Genomic DNA, 17,374 nt, shown 5'->3' on the forward strand with positions numbered 1-17,374 from the left:
TGTTTTTGGATTAAGTGAATATTTTCTAGAGTAACATTTTAATTCCTGTAATGATTTTCTCGTATTATTTTCGGTTAATTTCTTAGTAGTTACTTTAGGGTGTATACATTTTTATTCATCCAAACCCACTTATGATTCATACTAACTTAATTCCAGTAAGCTACTGAAAGATTATTTTTATATATGTAATTATATATGTAGTTATTGTTTGTTTTTAATGAAGCTGAGGAGAGCAAGTAGCTATTTATAGTTTTTGTTGTTAATCTTCATATTTACCATTTATTTTTTCTTCATTTGTTTTAACTAAGACATTTGTCAACAGTAATACACTGCTTAACAAGATATGTCCTGAGAAATATGTTGTTTGGTGATTTTGTCATTGTTTGATCGTCATAGTATATACTTATACAAACTAACATGGCTGTGATGTTCCTGGGTTATAACGTTGTATGGGACCATCATACTGTGATCTGTCATTAAAATGTCATTGTACAGAGCATGATATAACATCCAACAGAGTCAACCAGAAAGACAGAGACAAGGCTCTGGGTAGGATGTTTAGATTGTACATTGCACAGCGATTCACGTGACAGTCAACTTTTATTTCGACATTTTATTGGCAGATGGCCAAAAATGCCTTCTTAATAAAGATTTTGAGTATGTTTATAACAGTTTTCTGGTGGCTAGATATAAAATTGCTTCAAAGGCAGCACTTTTCTAAATCCTACAGAAGTGGAGTGTGATCCCTGGTGGCAGCCCCAGAAGAATCTGAAACTAAGAGGCTGTGTGGTGCTCTGGCCTCCACCCAGCCAACAGAAGACCTGCAAATGAGGAGCAGGTTTGATTTCAGTGGCCGCCTCTGAACAAGCCTGGGCCTCTGTAGCATCCAACTGGCTCAGCCAGTTACTTCTCCCAGACAAAGCTCCACATGATATAGCCTCCTCTATGGACATTTGACAGGGTAGGGAGAAGAACCTGGCCTGACTCCAGCTTTCCATATGTACCACACAGGAAGTGGCACAGGAAGTAGAACAGGAAGTCCCACCGTATTTGGCATTGGGCTTGACATGCAAACAGCAAGTGAGGAGGGGGAACTGCATGTTCCTGTCTGTGAGAAAAATGGAAAGAAAAGAAGAAATCTTCAAAGCTACAATTAGAAACATTTACTTTATGCAGATAGGAGTTGAATAAAGGGACTAAAACCCATACTGCTCTCTGTAGCACTTTTCAAAGAGCATGTTTGTAAAAGATTTTATAGACTTCTAGGCCCTTCCTAAGGAGTCTTTGAAGTCACTAGAGAGAGGATCCTATTATCCTCATTTCCCAGTAAGGCACAGATTTCATTGTTTTCCAATACATGGCTTTTTTTAGATATATATCGATGAAAGCCAAACGGCTTACAGAGAAAACAGATATAACCAAAATATCTGTCCCCTGAGATAAAGCATGATATTAACGGATTTTTTAGGTTTCACTTTCAAGAACTGCAGATGTTTAACTTCAACTCAGTAAATGTTAAAGCCAATTGTTATTTTCCTTTCGCATATTAGGACACAAAGTAATATTTTACACTGTAATTTATTTGTCACATATAATGTGGTAAGCTTATCTCAGGTATATTCTTTTTCTTGACATACTATTATCATTTTCATATAATGAAAGCCTGCACTGCAAAGCCTTCAGCTTCTAGCATTTCTTTTCTCTGGACCCATGTGAACAGTATAATCCAAAACAAAATAAGAAATCATAATGTTCATTCCCAGCTGCTCATGAAATGAAAAAATGTGTCTTCATATGGATCTTAAAACTCATTTTCCCTCTCAAAGGGAAAGCATGCTGCAGAGAAAAGTTAAAAGTCACATTAGCTTGACATCCCAAATAAGAATCAAGCCCACAGGTAAATTTAACTTTCCTGTAGGAGAATTAATGATACCGTGTCCATTTGTTCCCAGGTCATAGATCTGTACTGGGGAGTTGATGAAGAAGAATGGGACAATCCTGGGCTCCAGAAGACACGTATGAAGCTGCTGGAAGATTGCTTGAAAACCTCTGCAGGTCCATGTTTTGTTGTGGGTATAAAAAAACTAATGCTTTATATTAAATTGTAGATGAATGTGAGAATTCTTGCTGATTTGTGACTTTTTAAGGACTTTTATAATAAGCAGAAAAGACTTTTTACATCTGTTTTTAAAAATTCAAATTGTCTCTGTGCCCTCAATATGTGAGAACAAAACCTTCTTCAGCTTCTCACAAGAAGTGCTGCAAAGTAACAGTGAATAATTTGAAATGTTAATCAAAGGGATGACTTGGGTTTGACAACAATTTCTACACCTTGTGATCAGCAAGAAGGATTACAGTTTCAGTCCTGTAGTAATTAACCTAGTTTTCCTTGTCCTGTTGTACAGTGTATTCCATCATTGTGTGTCTGTCTCTCAACATTAGAATTTCTGGCATCTTTTTAACACAGTGGCTGAAACACTGTCAAAGCAAACTAAATACACAATATCGAATCTGCCAGTAGGAAATGGTGCCCTGTGAAAGAGTTTGTTTCTGCAGTGATCTTCAGCTAGAGGCTCATTATAAGCTACAAGTCAACAGAGATGTTTCAAATAGAACATTATTATTAGTTCAGTATTCTTTTCTGAAGAATGCTCACTGTGTAAGCACAATGATAGTAAGGTAAGTGGGTCATTTGATGGCAGGTGATGGTGTAAAATCACTGCCTTAACTTCGTTTAAGAAAGAAAGCCTTGTGCTCACTTCAGCAGCACATATACCAAAAAAAGAAAGCAAGCCTTACCTTGAATCCAAGCAGATCTTACTAATCCACTGGGACATTTCCCCTTGCAGCAGAGGATGCTCTGCAGCTCAGTGATTACTAGGCGTCAGTGATAGGAATAAAATGCTGTGTTGCACATTTAAAACTAGATAAGGTAAATTGACAAAAGAATTTTGAATACTGATATTCATATCTGTCTATACTCAGCTCCATATAGGGTTAGGAAGTCCTGCAGTCATAGATGATCTCAGAAAACTGACCAGCTGATGATAAAGTTCTTACAAAGAAGCTAAAGTGCATGAGAGCTCTGTGTATGCCAGGGGATGCTCTTAATACTCAAGGTATGGTAAGGTGAACCATGTGAAACTGTCATTTTGTGGACTAGTTTTTTATTCAACCTTAAAACTGACTTAGGAGATCAAATTTTTGCCCCCGGAGAGCTTACATTCTTTTTTTTTTGTCCCCAGTACCAGGGATCAAACTCAGGACCTTGTGCTTGCCAGGCAGGCATGGTGCCACTGAGCTTACATTCTTTTCTGCACTGAGGAAGAGGGCAGACAGCAAAAAATAACAAAAGAGGAAATAAAAAATAAGTCAGAGAGTAATAAGTGCTATGGAGGAAAATCAAGAAAGGAAAGAGAATATCAACGAGGGAAGAGATTTGCTCTTTTCAATACGGTAGTTAGAGAAAGCCTCATGGATAAGATGACTTTGAAGGGGATATGGAGAGACAGGCGGAAAAGAATCAGGCAGGTATTGCAGGTCAGAGCCTTCCGCGGGAGTGGGGCAGGCAGTTGCTTGGTAGGATGAGGGAACAGCAAGCAGGCAGCTTGGACCAGTGAGCAGAGGTACAAGTGTAGAGGACACATCACGGAGCTTGAATCCTTTTTTTTAAGAGAAAGAATTCTTTATTGTTATAACTCTACGTAATTGGGAAACATTGATTTTAGAAAGATCATTTCATTAATGCAATTGTGTAAGCTTAAAGTTGACCATAAAGATTGCACTTTTGCTCTGTGTGACAGGGGAAGACACAGAAATGTGCTGAGCAGAGGTCTAAAGTGACCAGATATGTATTTTAAAGACTACTTCGTTTGCTGGGTGCAAGACGTGGCAGAGTAGATAGACCTTTGGAGAGCTTTGTAATGACACACACACAGAAGAAACACATAGTGGGGTTAGAGAGTGAACATCTAACAAAAATGTCCCGTGCTCTGAAAAAAAAATTCAAAGAGTTAGTAGTGAAAGAAGAATTAAGGTATTTTCTAGATCTTCAGGATAGAAAGAACTAGGACCAATGGATGGAAATTACAAGGAAGCAGATTTCAGCTGCGGGTGAAGGGGTTGAGGGTTATAGCTTTCTTTCAGGTTTTGGGGTCACACATCCCTCATAGTTATGGGGCACTGGAAGAGTCCCTTCACTCTTGTAAGCCTTAGTTTCCTTATCTGTAAGATAGAGGTGAGGTGATAACTGATATCAGCCTTATGGAGTCATTCTGAAGATCAAAAGAAATTACGAGGCATATTTGTAGTGTGTCAAATACAGTAACCCACAATAAGAATTAGTTGCTTCTTCTGAATATTATTATCTATCAAATAATGAAATGATTTAAAGATTTAATCCCCCAGCTCAGATTGTAGCAAATGCATCACCAACAAAGCTATCTTCTGCAAACCACTCTGGTAGAGTACTGTAGAAGATATCCCAGCATAGATTCCATCATACTGCAAAGACCAGATCTAGGAAGTATAAAATACTGTTGAGTAGGTCCTGGAGCATCTCAATTACCTTAATTATAATGGTCCCATCTTAATCCAATTTAAGCAATTCAGGAGCGCAAGAGACATTCTCCCCCTTTAACAACCCTCTGGAATGTCATTTCTAAGCTAAAATGAGTCAGCTGTTAATTCCAGTATTTTTCTGGTGGGACAATGAGTAAGTTAAAGTCTCTGCAAGTTTTTGGAGATTCTTGGAGAAAAGGTTAACTGATAGAACATCAGCAACAACTTTTCTGAGCATAAAAAAATCATTTATCCCTCCTTGTGCTCGTCTACTACATGTTTAAACTCAGGGCAGCCACAAGGAAACCCTGAAGATACAACTAGGATTATTCACTGCAGTGACCCTAAGTCAAAAGGCTTGTCACACTGCTTATAGGAAGAAGTACATCTTTCATGGCCTTTCCTGTTGTAACTATGGTAACAACATGTGTGTGTGTGTGTGTGTGTGTGTGTGTGTGTGTGTGTGTGTCACTGTGGAGCTCCAGTTTCCTTGCCCAATGCTCCCTTTCGACATTCCCAGAAATTACAATGACCTCTGTGGGAGGCAGAGCTTGGCATGTTACTTTCTGTGATGCAAAAGCCTTTGGCAAGAAAATTCATCGTTACTGAACAAAAATACTTCTATATCTTCACAGATATTAACCTTTATGTGATATATAAATAAATTCAGGACTAGACAAACCTTTTATTTTGAATATCCAAGGAGTGAGGCCCAGAGGGAACTTGAATTTAAGTAATACATTAAGTGCTTGACATTTTTCAACTTTATTCCTAAAAATTATCATTTTGTATATGGCCTAAAGTCTCTTGGCATGCAGGCTGTGCTACCAACCCTGGAGAGACATTTTCACACATTTTTGGTCACAAAAAGGACAAGGTGCTCTCTTAGAGGATTAATTTATGAGGAGTAAAATGTACTTCATCTCTACTACGGGAGAACAGCATTTGTATAATGTGTGGAGGGAAGAAACCCAGTGGGGAAGCCCAGAATTTTTATTTTACAACCTGGGTCAGAGCCCTTATCCTGACAGTTAAGTCACTAACATCACTGTGCTTTGCCATATCCATTAGGGTATGAGATGAGGATATGAGGAGATAATAACAGTAAACTAGGAGTAAATTTTGAGTCAAAGGTTGGTTGTGGAAATCAAATGTGATAATGTATATGAGAGGGTTTTGTAAACTACATAGGATTATACAACATGAGAAATTATTAAACTATGATTTAAGTTATAAATTAGAATGAAAGGTTTCTGTTCAAACTGAGTATGTGATATTGGACAGTTTTTCCTCTCAAAATGCTGGCGATAGTCTAAATATAAAAAGTATTAAGATTTGATTTAGAGAGTCAAATAGTAAAGGGTTTAATCCATTATTACATCTATGTTTAAGCTTTGTAAAATATTTGGTCCCTGTTATTTCACTAGGTAGTAAATTCGCTGAATTTTAGAGTAAAATCTTTATCTGCTCTCAAGGATGAAACTGAATCGAAGATTTAAAGAAGAAAAGATATATTCATCAAAATGTAACAAATTTCAAAATATTTCAAGGAACTCCCAATATTCATGTTTTCAAAGAAAAAGGCTTAATAGCATTTAGAGCATCTAGTAACTATATAGCCTAAACTCTTGATTTTACACAGGTAAACACAAAGATCCAAAAATGTGAAGAAAAATAATGTTTCCTGCACTCCTAAGATATGCTAGGTATTGTGCTGAGTGCTCTTTACATATTATATTGTATACCAACCACTTGAGGCAGTTATTTTTCCAGCCAATAAAGATTCTGATACTTAAGTGGTTTCTGTAATTTGACTGAAGTGACAACTAGTAAGGATACAGCCAAGATTCCCAACTTGGAATCTTAATTCCAAAGCCCACATTCTCTTCCTACTACAAGTCCCTAAATTGTTTAATTAGAAGCAATGGTGAGATCTAGAATCCAAGACCTTTTCTGTCAGTCTACCACTTCTTCTCCACATATACATAGGAAGTGTATCATAATGTCTTGTTTTTATTTTTTGTGGCATTCTTTCATGTACAGATAAAATAATCACTAGTCTAGTATGCAGCATACTTTTTCTGTGGTGGGAAATGAAGCTGTATTGCCCAAGGCTTTATTAAGATTGCTCACATCAACTATTAAATCCCACGATAGCTTGGGCTTAAAAATCTGATATCCCTGGACAGAGAAACAAAGGTGTCAAAACTTGTGCTGGGAAATGCTATAAATGCAAATTGTAAAAATAGCATAAAGATTTCTTAGCTTTTTCCCCTGCATTTCTCTAATACCTACTCTCAATACATGGTCCGGGTCAACAAATCTAAAGTCTCAATATGGTTCTAGAAATGCATATTTCAGATTGTTCAATAAAACACAACAAGGAAATCTTATGTATAGTTCTTGCTTTACATAAGACTGTGCTAAGTTCTCGGAGCTAAAGGTAAATAACATACTATTTCTGTTCTCTTAAGTACCCTTAAATGGAGAGGCAGAGAGAAAAAGAGAGGTGTGCCATCAGATATGATGTAGTTCAATAAATGGGTAATGTAGTGTTAGACAAGTGCTGTGGAAGCCAAATAGGGAAAGAAAATTGCCTATTCTGGGGATTGGAAAAGATTTCCAGAGGAAGTGATGTTTGCATTCCGACTAGAAGGACTAAGAACTTTCCAACTTGAGATCTGGGGCATGAGAGATGAGAGGCCTGCAATTTCTGGATGTGGTTAGAACACAGGGTCAGTGCCAGAGCACTGTGGAACATGAGGCTAGAAATGTAGTTTGGGACCAGACCTTATAAGACAGTTTCAGCTTAAAATCGTTAGCAGTGAGGAGGACATTCATTCAGATTTGCCACTCTGAAGGCTGTGGGGTGAAGAGGCTGGAGGGAGGGAATCTAGCTGGTATCATGAGACATGTGAAAGGTAGTAGGAAGGCAGAGATGAGAAACATTACAGAGAGAGACCTGATGAGATGATGTTGACCATTTGAGCTTGGAGTTGAGGAAGAGGGATGAGTCAAGGTGACTGTGCTAATAGCCTGCATATGGCTTTCCCATACCACCATCAGAAATGCTGGAATATATCCATTGAAATGTGTGTGATAGAGCAAGCTACAATTGAAAATTCATAGCACAACTATTTGCTGAAAATAAAGTCTACATTAACAAGCAAAAATGTATAATATTCATCATTACTCCTAATCTCAACGTTTTCTTTATAATTATCTTCTTTTGGGGAAGTATGAGAGTGAAGTCAGCAATTAAGAGTGAATAAGGAGCAAGTTCAATCACAAAATCAGTGTGAACTACCAAAATTCTATGAGCACTTCTCTTAGTAGTTCATTCTGCTAATTTAAGGCTTCAGGGAAGGTATAATTTTGTACGGGTATATCATGGGTTAAATGTGAAGAAAATGCTGGAGGGGGGAGCTCAGAGCAGGCATTCTCCCAGGAAATATGTACAGCGCTGGGGCAGCCTTGTGGATCTTCCCAACTTCACAGAACTTTCTTTCTCCTTAGCTGTCCATAGGAGCTCCAAAATTACCAGGAGTTTGCTTTTGTCTTCCTGTTCTTCCTTCCTTCTTTAGCACATGCACTGGATGTGCAGTTCTAATGTTATGCTTATCATTGCTGCTCACTCTTTTCCAGCTTTGCTCTGTCACGTTGTGAAGCCACCTGCTTAGCCATTTTGTGAATCTGAAAGAGTATAAGGCAACTTACATTTTTCCATATTTTTAAATTTATACATGATATCTCTGATTGTGGAAGAGGAAATAGGTTTAACTGTTGATTTTGATGAAGAGAAAATCTGCTATTTTTTAGTTTAGCATTTCACACTGTCTATTGTTACACAACATGTATTGTTTGTAATGAGTGCTACAAGTTTTTTAAACATATACGTAAGATTACTGTTTCTGGGCTAGAATAAAATATGCATATACCACCAGCAATATTATACGTAACTTAAAATGTATTTCTTCATGCACTTTCCCTTAACTATAAAATTATTTTCTTGCCCAAGAATGAGACCAGGCTTATAGATTTTTACCCAGCCTTGGAAGACATGGCTGACAAAGCATTTGGGAGCAGCACTGAATTACATCCCTATGAAATGGATATTAATTGGTCTCCCACTTGAATCAATTATAAATACAGAGGTGACCCTGATTAACCAGCAGTAGGGAAGCAGTTGTATCTTAATTGTCTGTAACAATTTCAGTGAAGTACTGGACTGAACTATTTCCAAAATGTAGCAGAGGAGATATGCTTTAAAAGAATCTGTATTAGTCACCCGGCCCATCTCTGTACCTCATTTCTTCAAGACAGGAAGAATAATGCGACTAACCTATGGTTATAAGTTGCTCGGGCTAGCCTTAGTTTTACTTAGTTTTTTAAGTATGTAATCTCGAATGAGTAAGCCTACAGGTTAAATTTAGGTAGTGTTTGCTTTTGTCCACGTCTCTTTACTGTGGGACCCTCACCGAGCCTGGTACCCCCACCTGGACCACTATACTTCCCTACATACATTTGCCCCAAATAAGTTTTATATTTTAATCAATAAATACATTTTTACTTTCGTTCTAATTTTCCTCTAGTAGATGAACAAAATGGACTGCTAAACAATTTCTTTAATGAAGTTCGGAAAAGCAGAACGCTGTTCCTGTTAATTTTTATCAGTTGTATGATAATGACTTCTGCTCTATTCAAATTAAATCTCTTGAAGTTTCTCCGGAAAGGAAGGGCAAGAGGCTTCCCTTTTCTCACTTTGAGTGTCTCACTCAGTTCTCTTTTTTGGCATCACAAACCAATCGACTGAATTTAATGTCTTCTACTTTTCTATTCCTCTGGAGAAAATGTTAAAATATGTATTCAGATTATATCTAATTTTTCCTTTCAACACTGAATAATTTTTCCTTAAACATTATCCTAAGGCAAAAAAAATGAAATCTTACAATGACAAAACTTTTTTTTAACGGTTTTCTTTCACAGTGAAGCAGAGCTGAATACGTAGTGATAACATTCAGAAAGTGTGAAAAAAGAATGATAGTAAAATTTAGAGGATCAAAAAATTATTTCTGCTTTTGAACTACAGTATATTTTAATAAGGCCATTAATTAGTAGTATCATTCTTATATTTAAAAATGTGCTAGTACGAAATCTTCAAATCACTGTATGATGAAATTAAAATAAGTTTGTCTGGATACTTGGAAATTTAAATATCTTTTTACTAGTATCTCACTTTACTTAATATATTTATTATCTATTTCACTATATTTTAAAATGTCTGGCTTCTCATATGCAGGGATTTGAGGATTTGTATAAACAAACACTGGTGGAACATTTACTGAGGCTGTATGATGATACTTTATGTAGATTAATTCATTTAGTCCTCTCAGTGATCTATGAGGAAGCTACTATTGTTATAACCACTGTACAGATAAGGTAACTTAGGTGAAAAGAGGCTTCTTGACTCTTGTCAGGATGCACAGCTGGTAAAGAGCAATAGGAGACATGGACCTGTAGCCTAGAGCCATGATTTATATATTAACTACTTCATCACATTGCTTCTTAATTTATCTGCATGCAGCATTTGTTTTCCCTGAATTAATATGTATTCATTTTAACCTACAGAATTCTCTTAATCAGTGAGTCACAAATTCCCTTGGGAGCATAGACATCTACTAGTAACTCACCTATCTGGTATGTCATCATCTCTTACATATCAAGGTCAAAAAATAGCATTCCTGACTTCCATCTTTCCCCTAGTTCTGATTCATACTTTTGTTCTTCCAGATCTTGTGCTCTCTACCTTAAAGCATGTATGCCAGTATGCCAGTGTGCTGTGCAGGACAAAAGCTCAGTTAATTCCTGGGAATGATTAGTTCATCTTTCTTTCTGTCCTATAAAAGCCATCGTCCCTATAGTCCTTGGGGAAGAGGTGAATTAAAGGATACAGGCTTATATTGTAAATGCCCTCTGACTAATCTGTCCGCAGCAGTCTCTCCTAGATTCATATCGAACTGTGATGATACAAGACAAAATTTACAGTGCTAAAACCAAGACTCAATCAAGGAAGAAATTGATCTAGTTATAAGACATGAGTTAAATTAAGATTCACAAACTGTGGACAATAAATCATAGTAATAACAATCACTTACTTGACATTATTTATGTGGTAGGCACTATTCTGCATTTTATATGTAGGGATTTATGTATCCTGATAACAGCATTAATGAGATTAAGTGCTACTATCTTACATCCATTTTACAGTAAAGAAACAGGTACACAGCTGGGATTCAAAGACAGGCAGACTGACTTTGAGGTTCCTGGTCTTGACAATTTCATGTCTTTAAACATTTCCTCAAGTACTTCATGGGGCATGCTTCCTTCTGACTACTTCCTACCCTTTGTATGAACATCCATGCAGGTCAGTGTCATGAGGCACACTGAGCGGTTCTCCATTGATGTGCATACAGTTTTCTAAAAGGGTTGTGAACACTCAGTCAGTGCAAATTTAGGATGGCAATTCACCATAAACAAGGAACATAATACAGATTTGCTAGCTTACTATGATTTGGCTTGAGTGAACCAAACCAAATGAACCAGTTGCTGGTTGGAAATAACCTTAATAGCACTGTATTCTGAGATTCTGAATATTCAAATGACCCATCACTGAAGAAATTTAGAGAATTAGCAGCAGCAGTTGATGAAAGATGCAGCTCAAAAGACTCTGGTTTCTGAATTGAGAGTAAAGGCATTGATTTGGCCTCCAGCAACAGATGGAAAAGAGCTGACCAACACCTAAATGGACAGATATCAGGACAAAAGAGGAAGCCAAAGATCAGTTTATATCTAAAACTTTTGGGAAATATTTTACAGGTTAAAAACATGCATTTTGAAAGTAATGGATCTCAAAACTAGTTGCAATGGGAAACAAAAAGCCTGAGGAAACATGTTGGCTTCTCAGTAACATGCACAAGATTTCTTAGAGACTGAAACCCATGTAAGAGAACAGACCATTGTATAAAGACAGGCACAGTAAATAGTAGATGGCATTAATTGGTGCTCTCCAGAGAGACCAAACTAATGGGGGAGCAGTGAGAGCAAGGAGACTGGATTTATTAGCAGAACTGTTTTGTGCAGCTATAGGAGCTAAGAAGTTCCATAACAGGATGCTAGAGACTGTGGGATGCTGATAGTAAGATCTGAGGACCGGGTGGCCACTGGCATAGGTCCTAAAGTCCAAAGGCCAGAGAGGCTAGGCAGGAATGGATATATTACAAGGAAGACAAAGAATTTCATTCAGTAAAAGTGAAGTCAGTGATACTGAAAATAAACATGAGATGGTTTCTTCATATGTAGAAAGAAATGAAAAATTGGGCCGGGGCTTTAGCTCAGTGGTTTCGCCACCTGCTGCGCAAGCGCAAGGACTCAAGTTCGATCCCCAGTTCCAAAAAAAGAAAGAAAGAAATGAAAAATAAAAGGGAAAAATAGAAGACTGAGAATGGAAATCCAACTATAGATTTGCAGACATTTTCAGAGAAAGCAGGAAAGCATGAAGGTCTGAGGCAATTAATCAAAGATAATCGGAGGGAAAAAATATGGGGAAGTGATTTTACTAGCAATACAAACATCTTTGAATAGTGTAACAAAATATGGAAAAGCTGTAGAACCAAAATTAGGAATTAAAAAATGTTACCTAGCTACAGATACAGAAATAATAACAAAGCCACTAATACAGAACATTAAGTACCATATATCTGAGACATTCATAGGATTTAAAACATTTACATCATAAGTAAGAAAACAAAAATTATGACAAAGTATTATATAAAATTCTACACTGAGAAAGTTTCTAAGCTAAATGATATAAATGCTTTCCTGAGAAATATTAATCATCAAAGTAGATTCAAGAAAATTTGGATAAATTGTTAGTTATATAAAAAGAAAGTTTACCAAAACATAACTTTTAAATATTAGCTCCCTTTTGACTTCCAAAAGTAGGCAAGGTACTTTTACTTGTGTATTCTTCAAGGTTTTCAAGGGACATATTCCCATTTCAAATGAAATTTTCCACTATAAGGATAGACAAAAAAGTACAAACCTTCTTGTTTGTTTTCTAAGTTAGCATATCCCAACTTCCAAACTGAATTGAACACACAAAACAACCATGCCCCTTCTCAATTTGAATACAGATTTAAATGTTCTTTACAAAGTAATTATGAAGCTAAATTAAAAACAGATTAAAATAGTGTCTGCAATATTTAGGATTTACCCCAGAATCGTAAGAAAGATTTATCTGTAAAATTGGCATGGTGACCCAGCCTCTAGTCCCAGAAATTCAAGAGGCTGAGGTAGTAGGATTGCTTCAGCTCTAGAATTTGAGAACAACCTGGGCAATGTAGTGAAACCCTGTCTCAGAAAAACAGAGTCAATCAATAAGTAAATCAATGAGAAAAATATACTAATCTTAACTAACGTTAATCTTTAAAATGGTATTTAATAACATTCAAAACCTATAGATAAATTCTGTAAATCTAGCAGAATTCTCTCAGTACCTCAGGAATGTTGTATGTTAATAACCAGCTTTGTGATTACTATAGGCATGCTTGCTATAATATTAATGCTTACTTTTTGAGAAATAGAACTTGCAGATGACAGAAAAGGAAGCATATATACATATAAACCACCCATAATCTCACCACCCATAGATGATCACCATTAATATTTTAACTTATATTTTAAACATGAGCCAGGCCCTGCACCAAGTGCTCATCTGCATGTTTTCACTTCGTTTTGTGAAGAATCTTATGCCATAGATAAGCCTGTTGTAGTCCCCCTCGTCATTGTGATGAGATTGATTCAGAGAAAGGTTAAGTTACCTGCCCAAGGCTGCCCAGCAAATAGCCACCTATGAGCTATAAACCTAGATGATCCTATTCAAGAATTTGCTCCCTTAAACTGTTGTGTTAAGCTTTCTTTACAGAACTTTTCCCCAGTATTATATTATCAAGTTATATATAATGCTTTGAAATCATGATTTTCACAATTGTGTAATGTTCTAGCATATAAAGTAACTGTTGTATATGCTAAACATTGCCTTATTCTTAAATACGTAGATCATTTCTGATTCCTTAGCATAAATAATACATTTAATATTTTCATATCAATTTAAATTGCCTAACTTTTTTTATTTTTTATTGGTACATGTTTATCACACATAATGATCACATGCATCGTTGAGAATTTGTACCTGTACATAATATATCTTAAATCTTTTTTTTCCCCGTTCCTCTTGCATCCCTTCAACCCTTCCTGTGGATTGAATTCTGAGATAAATTCTGGGATTGAATTCTGAGATCTTTGAAGAGGAATTCTGAGATGCAAAATTACTAGGTTAAAGGTTGTAAATATTTGTCGGGGCTGGGGATTTAGCTCAGTTGTTCTGCCCCCTACCTTGGAAGGTTATAAATATTTGTGAACCAGTCTTGATTTTGATGTTTCTACCTGTTTTCCAAAAATATTTTGCAATTTGTGCTCCTACTTAAAAAAATAACTATCTATTTCATAGTAAACTCAACAGCTCTTTTTCAATAGTATCATTATTTAAAGCTTTTGTAAATTCGATTAGTGAAAAGGGAGTATCTTTATTTTATGTCTTTGGCTACCTGTAATGTTTTAAAACATTTCTATACATTTATTAGCTATTGAAATTTATTTTATAATTTACCTATTAATTCCTGCCTCAGACAAAACAGCAGGGCTAATGGTTGAGAACACTCACTTTTTTCATCAGAGGCTCTGGAATAAGATGAATGTGTTGAACTTTTTAGAAGTAGAAAGTCAGTCACTATATTGGTATATTGTTCTCAACATGAAGATTGACATGAAAAATTACTCACAGAAATCTAGGTTCTTCCTGATCCCACAAACTTTGATCTCACTGAGCCTGAGCCTCAGCATCCTTATATTTAAATGAGGATGGTCATAATACTTCATTAGTTTATTATCCGTATTAAATGGGGATGCATGTGAAATGGTTAGTGCACAAATAGAGCCTCCATATAGTAAGTACTTTTAAACGCTGTTCCATGATTTTCTGTCACTTAGAGCTCCACTTAGACTGAGAATAGAGTTCTCAGTGCACTTACCATTCTTCCACAATAGATCATGAAATCTCAAAAGAGCAGTCACCTTTGTCCTCTGTCCCTAGTCCCTAAACTAAAGCTCGATATGTATTAGGACTGTCTACCCACTGTACCGGACTTAATGTAAAATTGCTCAACTTCCGAAGGACATTTTTATGATATAAAATATGATTTTCTTTAGCTAGCCTCGACAACATTATGGCATTTTCCTGTTGGAGAATTTTGCCTATTTTCTTATTTCAGAATTTTTAAAATAGAAATACTCAAATGTAGTTTCTCAAAGGCAGCTTTTAGGGTTTTAATTGTTTGATGCGCACATTGCTTAGGGTGCCAGCCAGTGTCACACAGGCAGAGTCCAGGGCAGGTTCAGGAGTACCCAGCACCCCAACAGCAGTGTGGTTTGATGAGCAGAGAAGGAGGACCCACAGCATGGGCTTTGGCAAATGGAGATGTGCTCCCGTCCTTTCTTCCTCCTCTTTCCATTGAAATGGAACACAAATGTTTTCAAAAATACATCCCAGTCTTTTCTGTATTAAAACAAAAAGTGAAATTTTCTGGTAAGATTTTATGAAGACCTGCAAATGTCACCTATTTAAACAGTTATTTTCACTATCAAGCCAAAGTTATAAAAGCTCAGGAGAAAAAAAATACTTACCCAAAACATTTTTGGCTAGAACTTTCTTTCTGTAGGATTGGGGATTAAACCTAGGACCTTCACATTTTGAGACAGGGTTTCACTAAATCTCTAAGTTGCATAGGCTGAGCTTGACCTTACGACCCTCCTGCCTCAGCCTCCCAAATTACTGGTTTTATAGGCATGGGCCACCAAGGTCTGGCTAGAACATCATTTTATAATAAAAACATAAACATAGAAGCCTAGTTGTGTTATGATGGTTGAGAAAATATATATTCTATGGCTCTCTCTATCCTTCCTGTACCCCAACCCGCCCTCTCTAACTCATAGGCCTATGTTTGTGCCACAGCTCTGTTAACACCCATTTCATAAAACACTAATCATGTGACTTTGTTTGGAGAATTTTAAGTGGCCTATCGTTATGCTTTTCTATAATGATGTCTCCATTGAAATGTAGGACTTAGGAAACAGTCATCTCTATGGACAAGTTTAAGTTCCTTTTTATTATCTAAGCTTTCTCAAAGGAAAAACAAGACAACTCCCTCAATAATAATACAATATCAGTGAGGCTCACTGCTAAGCAAGTGACCACCAGGACAGTCCATGTGGTTGCCTCTCCTTTTGGACTGTGGTCCACAATTTCAAGGACCTTAAAGGTGACTCCATTTTCCCCTGCCCCATGCCAGCCAAATTCTAGCCTGATTTTGCCAGAATCTTAGGACAATTTCCTGACCTGTTATGCAGTTACCTTTTTCTGGCTCTTGTATTTTGTTTTATTTCCCTGAATATTTTTTTTTTCGAGTGACCTTTGAGTCAGAGGAACTCATAATTTGGAGTCTCTTAGAAAAGTGCTTATTTCAGTATACCCCCCATATGTCCTCTCTGCATGTAATTTTATAAATAATAAAAATAAGAAAACTGCTTTCTGTAATGCTGGGCTCAACAACTGATTTCTTTTAAAATCAAGGAATTTAAAGAATCGGGCTCTTTGCTGACATTCACAAGGACTTGTGTTTAACAGTGGCTTTGAGAGCAAACATTTGTTTTATAGCTTTATAATTAGAAACAATAAGACTGATAGTTTGATTTTACTTGTTTTGAGGTTAGAAAGCTGCCTACCCCATCTTAGTTTTTTCAGTTCACATTTTATAGCTGGATTTTCAGGTTATTGTATGAAGGAAAGATGAAGTTTGGCAGCTGCTTGATAATTTGATTTCCTCTGGGCTTTCTATCTCATCCTACCCTCCAGAAAAACACTCTTTCATTTTGGTTGTCTGCATCATTCAGTGGAAAACCACGTGACAGAGTTCACAAATGTGCCCAGTTTATGGTTGTATTTAAGGCTCAGAGAAGAAAGGGCAGCGTTTCTTGGCTGTTGCACAAGCTTTTTGCAGGAAGAACTGTGATGAGCAGCGCTAGCATAGCCAGTGAATTTTAAGCATAAGAATAGCTGCAATAAACTCTTACATGGCAGTGCTTACATGGTTTAAACCATTTAGTCCTTTTAGACCATTTTATAAAAATACCTGAGACCCAAGTAATGTACAAAGAATAAACATGTGTTTGACTCGTAGTTCTGGATGCTGGAAAGCCCAAGAGGATGTCAGTGGCGTCTGCTCAGCACCTGGCCAGGGCTTTCTTCATCATAATATAGCAGAGGGCATCGTAAGACAAGCAGAGCAAATGTGTGTCGGCTTGAAACTCTCTTCCTTTTATAAAACCACTGATGGTGTCACGGGGTCCCCACCCTGATGATGTCACCTAACAGCATGATGAGGATAGTACCCTTGTCTCCATTTCATAAGACAAACTGAAACACAGAGACGCTGAATAACTTGTCAGTCAAGCAGTAAGCACAGAAACCAGAATTCCAACCCTGACAGTCTAACTTCAAGTTCCATTCATTTGTTCCATGCATTTGTGGTTTGCAAAGCACATTTCATGCATTTTATTACATAAGCCTCTTAATAGTCCCAGGAGATATTAAGGATTTGTTACTCTGTTCATTTGGGTAAACTGAGACAGAACCATGAGG

The 17,374-nt window shown here is 36.8% G+C and overlaps 1 protein-coding gene across 4 annotated transcripts in view; it reads left to right on the plus strand.

The window, feature by feature from the left end:
- Nwd2 (NACHT and WD repeat domain containing 2) overlaps nucleotides 1–17,374 on the plus strand; it is a 183,825-nt gene that overhangs the window by 93,145 nt on the left and 73,306 nt on the right. For 2 of the 4 annotated variants that reach the window (XM_004867675.4, XM_087187439.1), the window contains exon 3: nucleotides 1,953–2,069. In XM_004867675.4, the coding sequence (XP_004867732.1) occupies nucleotides 1,953–2,069 (117 nt within the window). Of the gene's footprint in view, nucleotides 1–1,952; nucleotides 2,070–2,101; nucleotides 3,120–17,374 lie in introns of those variants that run through there. The other 2 variants (XM_021246683.2, XM_021246680.2) reach the window with 2 other exon arrangements.

Source organism: Heterocephalus glaber, unplaced genomic scaffold, assembly GCF_053883595.1.
Source record: "Heterocephalus glaber isolate CG9 unplaced genomic scaffold, H.glaber_assembly_v1.0 deba00001509, whole genome shotgun sequence".
In the NCBI taxonomy this organism is placed as follows: domain Eukaryota; kingdom Metazoa; phylum Chordata; class Mammalia; order Rodentia; family Bathyergidae; genus Heterocephalus; species Heterocephalus glaber.